General features: G+C 53.0%; 1 protein-coding gene across 1 annotated transcript; it reads right to left on the reverse strand.

The window, feature by feature from the left end:
• Positions 1 to 1,772: 1,772 nt before the first annotated feature.
• Positions 1,773 to 6,846, reverse strand: LOC149522230 (early activation antigen CD69-like). The gene is made up of 3 exons (XM_089770638.1): positions 6,735 to 6,846; positions 5,925 to 6,028; positions 1,773 to 4,119 (listed from the first exon to the last, which is right to left on the reverse strand). The coding sequence occupies exons 1-3, from the start codon at positions 6,735 to 6,737 to the stop codon at positions 3,972 to 3,974; spliced, it is 255 nt and encodes an 84-aa protein (XP_089626764.1). The 5' UTR covers positions 6,738 to 6,846; the 3' UTR covers positions 1,773 to 3,971.
• Positions 6,847 to 8,084: the final 1,238 nt, after the last annotated feature.

The raw sequence follows: 8,084 nt of genomic DNA on the forward strand, positions 1-8,084 counted from the left end.
TCCTTCTGAAACATGAACACCCTGGAGCAGAACATGGAAAGGGGGCCTGAAGCGCTGAGGCAATGTCAGAGCAATACTCCGTAATACAGAGAAAAGGTTTAATATTTGAGGCTACGTCTACACTGACTTTTTTTTTTTTTTTTTTGCAGTGAGCGCGATTTGCATATCTTCTTTCAGTCCTTTTTGCAGAAGAGGTTTTGCTTGTAAGAGGCCTGGTGTAGACTGGGTCATTGTCGGAAAATACCCCCTTTTGCACAAGATCCCTTATGAGTTTACAGGTTCTTGCACAAAAGGTTCTTTTTCCGACAAATGTTCTAGTCCACATGGGGCTTTTAGTGGCAAAACCTCTCCTGCAAAGAGGATCAGCAGAAGATATACAAATGAGAATGCGATTTGCATATCTTCTACCGCCAAAAATGGCAATGTAGACATAGCCAGAGAGAGTGGGAGAGCCAGATCTGAGAATTGGGGACAAGTCAAATCTGAGGAGAAATTTGCCAGTGAAGAGTTAATGGCTTCCTTTGCCTTTCTTCATCCGCTCACCCCAAGGCTGTGTCTAGACTGGCAAGTTTTTTCACAAAATCAGATGATTTTGCAGAAAAACTTGCCAGCTGTCTACACTGGCCGCTTGAATTTCCGGAAAAGCACTAACAATCTCATGTAAAATCATCAGTGCTTTTCCGGAAATACTATGCTGCTCCCCTTTGGGCAAAAGTCTTTTTCCGAAAGACTTTTGCGCAAAAGGGCCAGTGTAGACAGCATAGTACTGTTTTCCGCAAAAAAGCCCTGATTGTGAAAATGGTGATCAGGGCTTTTTTGTGGAAAACCGCGTCTAGATTGGCCACGGACGCTTTTCCGCAAAAAGTGCTTTTGTGGAAAAGCATCCTGCCAATCTAGACGCGATTTTTACGAAAATGCTTTTAACGGAAAACTTTTCTGTTAAAAGCATTTTCGGAAAATCATGCCAGTGTAGACGTAGTCCAATGGTTTCCCTCCAAAAGAGGAAGTGGTTATAGCTGAAAATGGATAGAGAAATGAGCCCCCAGACAGAGGCAATGTCTTTCTCCATATTCAAGTACAAAAGCCAGAAGGGGGGGGCGGGAATCTAAGAGAACTTTAGTTCAGCCCTGGATCATTTAGAAGGAAAGAGGGACCAGCCCTTCTTCCATTTTCTTGTTAAAGCATCATCCAGACAAGGGGAAGAAAATCATTCTGGACCAGATGTTTGAGGTCTTATGTCTGAAAAGTCAGATTGGTGCCTAGAAGGGTTTTTAAAAGAGCCTGAACACCTAATTCCCATATAATAAATGGACTTAAGCACATAGACCCAGATCTGCAAAGGTATTTAGGCTCCTACCATCCATTGATTTCAGTGGCGATTGGGAGACCAAAACTTTTGTGGATCTGGACACTGGACACTTTTCAAAGTCACTAGTCCCCTATCTGTAAGTGCCCAAAAATCTTTACAAATCTGGCCCTTTCTGCTTAATTATCCAGTAGTATTTAAGACATCCTCAAATCTTAAAGCCTTCCTCTCTCATTATCAGCTACAGAAATTCTCCAATGATCATCTTTTCCCTTATTTATGGGAAATTAAATTCCTTCCTTTTTACTAAACAGGAGGGGATTTTCTTTCTCATGATCAACTATGGATATAAAAGCCTTTCCAATTGGATCCTTTCATTCTTAGCATTGAACATTGCTTCCAAATCTCTCCGATTTTGCCCCATTCTCTCTAACTATAAAATACCAATCTAATATTTCTTCAGATATTGACACTTTTTTAATTTTTATATATCATCCAAAAAACCCACTCAAACTTTTTCCCTTTTCTCTGTAATTCACAAACATGGATGGTTTGGGAGCTGACCCCATTAAGTCCTGCCACCTCTGCTTTTGGTAGGAAACAGTTGCCCTGCATAATTTCCCCACATACTGGATTTGAGGGTGTGTTAGGGATTAAACTGCCTCTGACCAACTACTATATGTGATTAAATCCCTTCTTCACCTTCAGTTCTTAGTTACTGATCTGAAATACTTTCTGCCTAGTATCTTTTCTATCTAATGTCCAAAAACTCATCAAAAATGCCCTCAGCCCCTTTTCTCACTAATAATCAAATACTGACAAAATCATCTCCGATTTGATTCCCTTTCCTCTCTAATCCATGACTGTTGATATGAAACCCCTTCAACAATCACTTTTCTCACTATGTCTTTAACATATCTATAGATATAGAGTCGAGATTTGTGTGTCTGTGAGGCTGTCTGCGTGTATGTCTGCAAGTCATCTATTCAACAACTCCTCCTAAGCAGTAAGAGGTAGAGCCACAAGATTTGTTATCCTTCAGCAGCTTCCTCTTATCCTGGCTTAAAGCAAGTTCAGGGTTTCTTTGTTCAAGGAAAACAGGGAGTTTCAGGACCAGGACAGTTTTCCACCATAACATGGAAAGGGAGGGGCACAGAAAGAGGGACGCGATACCGAGAGTGGCCACAGAGGGGCAGCGAGCCCACAAGGAACAGCTATATTGCAAAGAGACCACTGGGGCCAGCGGTACCACCAAAAACGTAGCCAGTAAGCCTGGGGCTCCACCATCTGGCCTGCCACCAGACCAGGTAAGTAGCCCCCCAGCCTCTGGCCTCCCCTATCAGGGATCCCCCAGCCAGATTTAGACGATGTATTTTATTACGTATTGAAACATTCACGATTAAAAGTTCAAATTATATTCAAACTATCTAAGTCCCTACCCGTGTTTTGCAGAAGTGAAATGTTCCTTACGGCAGGTACAAATAAGGTAGAAATACGTGCGCCCATTTTAAATCAAGCCATTTTGTCTGCCAGCCCATCAGATACGTTCCCTCTCCTCCCCGCCCCCTCCCCAAACCCTTTCCTCCCTCAGCCTTGGCTGCAGAGCCAGAGTCGGGGAAGAGAATAGGCCCCTCTTGGGCTTGTCCTGGAGGAGAGAGAATAGACCCTGGCTGGGAGCGGGGAGGAAACCTGGAGGTAGAAAGAACAGGCCCTTGCAGGGCCGGCTGGGGGGGAGAGAACAGGCCCCCAGCCTCCGTCACCCCCCCCCCTCAAGTCCCTGCCCTGAAGGACCCAGAAAATGACGGGGAAGTCGGCTAGTGATCAAATATAGATCTAAACCCACTAGGGATGTGACCATTTGTGTGTTCAGGGGAATGTGTCACCGCTGACACATTTACATGTGGGGGAGAGGCGGCCCGGTTGCCTGGGCGCAGGGGAGCTCTGGCCTGCCCCCCTCACCCTGTTTCTGCCTCTGCACAGGAAGTTCCAAGGTGAAATGACTTGTTTTCCGAAAGTCCATTTGTGAATTGCTGCCAACTGGTGCTACATGGCACTGATCAGGGCAGCCTATGATGCGCGGAGCCTGCACCGCTACCTGGACCACAATGCGGCTACCCTGAAGTGGCCACACTCTCCGCCACCCTGCACCAGCCTGCACCATTCTGGGCCAGGCTGCCTTATGCCCCCGCTACGACTGCAGGCGGCTGAGCCCTTGCGTGCACCCACCAGGCCCCTCTTTGATGCCTTCCACCACATGCACTGCAGTGAGCAGCTGGAGGAGGCGGCGTGGGCAGAGCTCTCGCCTGCTGTGCTGCTCCACGTGGCTGCTGGCTGCGGACGAACCCCGCACTAGCCCAGACCTTGTGGGCTCCACTGAGAGTTCTCGGAAGCAAAAAGCTTCTGCAGGGGGCGCTTGGGCAGGGAGCACTGAGGCTGGTGCCGTGGCTCTTGACTCAGGGACGAGCGAGGTGGGAAAGGCTGATATGAGCAGTTCCACTGGCAGGGAAAACAGGCAGCTGTGGGGAGAGGACGAAATGTGCAAACGGCTTTTCTGCCTTTCACCCAGAGAGGCTCAGAGTAGCCCCTGACACTCTGGAAAGGCTCAGGTATGATGCTGAAAAAAGACCAGTCCGGCTTCCCCAGGGCCAATTGTCCAACACTCCTGTTACAAAACTCCTCCTGCTGGAGTCTCCTTTGCTGCTGTAAATACATTGGGTTTGCTGCAGATCCAGTGTCCCTCACTGGCGCATCGCAGGCTGCTGACCCTGTTCTCGTTCAGATACACACAGCCACCATCACCTCCGATCCCGAACCTGCAGGGCAGAAGCCAGGGAGCGGGTGTGAGGCAGGAGCTGGGTGTTTCCCGTCGGTCACAGACAGGGGGCGACACTCGCACATTCCCAGCCCCTCAGATCCCTTCCTGCACCCGCAGCAGGCGCCAGTCCTGCCCCCAGCCGAAGGGGGCAGTTCCACAGGGGGCAGTGGGGCCAGGCGAGGTTCTAAGAGGAACTGGCCTCCCTGGAGTATTTACGCCGAGGGGATGTTTTAACCCCAGTTCCTGCTCCCCACCCAGCTGCCCCAGCACCCAAACTGCCCTGAGCATTGGCTGCAGGGGAGCAGCAGTGACACCGCACAGAAGAGCTGGGGCCAGGCTCCCCAGGCACTTGACATCAGCTCTCAGGCCAGGCGCCCAGCAGACCAGGCTGCGCTGGGGAGGCTGGAGATAAACTGCAGCAGCACAGACCCCGGGGCCATGGCGTGACCCAGCCACTCACACCCAGCTTCCGCCAGAGCTGGACCCAGCACGACCCACCTGGGCACAGGGCGGGATCCCGGCCCACAGGCAAATCCTCCCCCACTGACCATCCTGGCTATTCAGTATCCAGGTTCCGGGCTGGGAAGAGGCCCAGCACCACTCTGGGCAGGCTGGGATCTCCCCACCCCCAGATCTCCAGCCTCTGGCTCTGGGTGGGCCAAGACGTGTCCCAGAGCCAGGCTAACCCAGCCCCCACCCGCCTGATCACATGGCTGAGGGAGCAGGCGGGGAGCCACCAGCACCCTGCCAGCAGAGCTGGGTTGGGATGGCAAGGAGGTAACCCAGAGCATCGTGAGTGGGGGCCTCCTGCCATGTGCCCACCTCTCCCGCTTATCTAAGACTGAACAGGGGGAATAATCAGGCCCAATAGAGAGGAGGCTGCTTAACTTGTGAAAGGGACGAGCAGAACAACTACTGGGATAAGAATTTGCACGGAGCATGTTTCTTTGTGTATTAGGATTAGCTGGCGTGTTTTGCTTTGTCTTAGTAACTTGCTTTGAGCTGAGTGATTTCACTTGCAATTGTGTCGGTTAATTCTGGTCATTACCACGGTTTGCCTGGCATTGAAGTTGATTCTAGCCGTCTAACATCCATGAGCCTCAGAAAGCACGAGCGACCCTCCAGTCACGTGGTGCAGAGGTAAATGTGAGCACCGGGTTACACACTGCTGGCTGTGCTGCACTTTCATTGCCGTGTTCCTTCATAACTCCCTCCTGAAGTGACACGTACCCAGGCAACACGGGGAGAGCTGAAACCCTCCAGCATTATTGGGTTTTCTGCCTTTGTAGCCCCTCTCATCTCGCTGGGCTTCTCACAATCACACACCTGACCAGCATGGGGAGGTTGGTGGCACTTCCCTATTGCTGTGCTCTCGGAGGTCAAGCAGGGAATTTCTATCTAGAGATTTCATGGTGCAGCTTGTGGTGAGATTTTCACACCCCACCTCACCCCCAGCAGTGTGGCCTAATCTGCCATTCTAGGATTCACACCCTGCGATTGGCTCAGGTGGGGGTTGGGTATTTGAACCCACCCAGCTCCCACTGAAATCAGACTCTCAGGCACCCAGAACTTAACACTGTCCAGCCCTTTCCATGTTGATGCCTGGTTAGAGTCAGACAGACGAGGAGGCTTTGGCCCATCACCAAGCGAGAGACACCGGCTGGCACCCGTCACTATCACCCCGAGTGCTCTCGGGCTGCTCCCACAGCACCAGCTGGTGGCTCGGCCTGAACTGGGCACCTCACACACCGGGGACCCAAAGCCCAGGGAGCTCACAGAGAGGGGAGGGGGGCAAAGACTCACCAGTTGTTGAATTCGGTGCCATTGGCCCATTTCCAGGGCTGTCCTGGGTCCCTCCAGAGGCTGATCCAGTGGTCGAATTTGCCTTTGTAGCGCAGCAGGAAATCCTAGAAGAGCGGAGGGGGAGGGGGTGTCAGGGCCTGACCCTGCTGCTCCCTGGCTCTGGGCAGGGAATCCCAGGGGAGCACAAAGGGGTCTGAGTGTTCCCAGGGGGTAGCTGGGGATTTGCCCCTCCCCCTTGCCCAACTCTAGGTAATTCAGTATTAACCCCCCCACCAAATCCAGCTCCCCCCACCCCGACCTCCCCAGGGCTGGGGCTGCTCTTGGGAACTGCTGGGTCCAAGCTCCCCCAACCTCCCATGCCGGGCCAGGCTCTGTGTGAAACCCTCCCCTGACAGGCAGCTGTGCTTCCTCCAGCCCTCCCCAGGGAAGGGAAAGGAAAGGCCCAGCTGATCAGTGCAAGGGATGCTGGGAGGGGCCAGGCCTAAGAGGACCCTTCCCCCACCCTCAGCTGGCTGCTCTTCCCCTACCCAGGGGCACTGGCTCTTCCAGCCGCGCTGGGGTCTCAGCCCCCTGCAGCCCCAGGCAGCCCAGCAGACACTGGGGCAGCCCAGCCCCAGAGGGGCGTCTCCTGCTGAGAGGCCTGACAGTGGCTGATCCTCTCCCCCCCTCCACCGGTCACTGACACCAGAGGGGCCTGGGCCCAGCCCGGCCGGGCATTCAGTGGCTGGAAAGTCCATTGGCTCTGGGCTCTGGGCTGCTCCTCCCACGCAGGGCAGAGCCCAGGCCTGGCCAGTGTGATGAGTCTCTCACCATTTCCTGCTTGTTGTCGATCCCAGCCAGGGAAGCCCCCAGGGCAGAGCAGCGGCTCTGGCTGTAGGTCCAGTTCCCTTCCCCCTCGGAGAAATAGAAGCATTTCCCCTGGTAGCCCACCCAGGTGTCCAGGCACGCGGGGCCCTGCACAGCTGGAGAGCGGCCAGATAACGACACTGAAATGAGACAAGAACAGGTGGAGTGAGAGGGGACCTGCGCCCCAGGCTGCTGAGACTCCTCTGACCTTGGCAGTGCAGGGGAGGGCAGGAAGAGGGGACATGAAGGAGCCAGGGGAATGCTGGGAATCCAGCCCCCAAGGGCGTTACCTGTCTCTGGTCTCACTGGGCCACTGTCTCAGTTCACGTTCAACAGGGAAGCAGATGACCAAGGGCTCGTGTGTCTAAGCCCCCCAGGCTGCGGGTCAGAGCAGGAGGTGAGCAGGGCAGGGGGCGTGGGCCAAGGTCAGGGCTGGCAGCCAGCAGGAGAGCGACGATGGGTAGGAGGCAGGTTCAGCGGGGTTGGCCAGGCCAGTTCCCCAAGTTGCTCCACTCGCCTGGGCTGCCGGGCTGCCCAGGAGGGGGCTGAGGGGAGGATGGAACAAACTCCCTGCCCTTCTCCAGGCCGAGCGCCCGCTGCCCGGAGCTCCCAGCGCAGCCAGATGCAGGGTGAGGAAGACGCCTGGCGGGAGATGTTTGCAGGGCGGGAAGGGACACGCCCAGCCCGGGGGCAGGGACAGCTCAGAGCAGCCCAGGCACAAAGGTATCCCTCTGTTGAATGTGTGACAAAAAGGTGAATAACAGATGAAAGCAACTGAAAAAACTTTAAAAAACAATGGACAGTCCTGAAGCACTTTAGAGGCTCTCATGAGCTGTTGTGGGGACAACCCACTTCTCAGATGGTGCCCATGAAAGCTCATGAGACCATCTACATGTTTTGTTAGTCTCCAAGGTGCTGCACGACTAGTCATTTAAGTTTTTCCAGAGGACAGGGGTATAAAAGTTGGCTCATTCACAGCAGCTGATGGGGAGGTAAAACTACCAAGAGAGGAAATAGTCTTTATAGTAAGATAACAAATTTAAATCATCATTCTGTCCTATTTGGATTGTATTGAAATTGCAAATGAATTGCGGTTCTGCGGTTTCTCTTTATAATCTAGTTTTGAAGGGTTTTTTTGTAGAACATACATATTTTTATTATACACACACACTCTCTCTCTCTGCTAATGTAGGCATTCGAACTTGCAAATGAAGCCCGGGATTTAAATATCCCGGGCTTCATTTGCATGTTCCCAGGCGGGCGCCGTGTTTAAATGCCCGTAGTTCGAACTACCTGCCTGTGGCTACACGCCGA

This window comes from Pelodiscus sinensis, chromosome 19 (assembly GCF_052426305.1).
Source record: "Pelodiscus sinensis isolate ZL-2025 chromosome 19, ASM5242630v1, whole genome shotgun sequence".
NCBI lineage: Eukaryota > Metazoa > Chordata > Testudines > Trionychidae > Pelodiscus > Pelodiscus sinensis.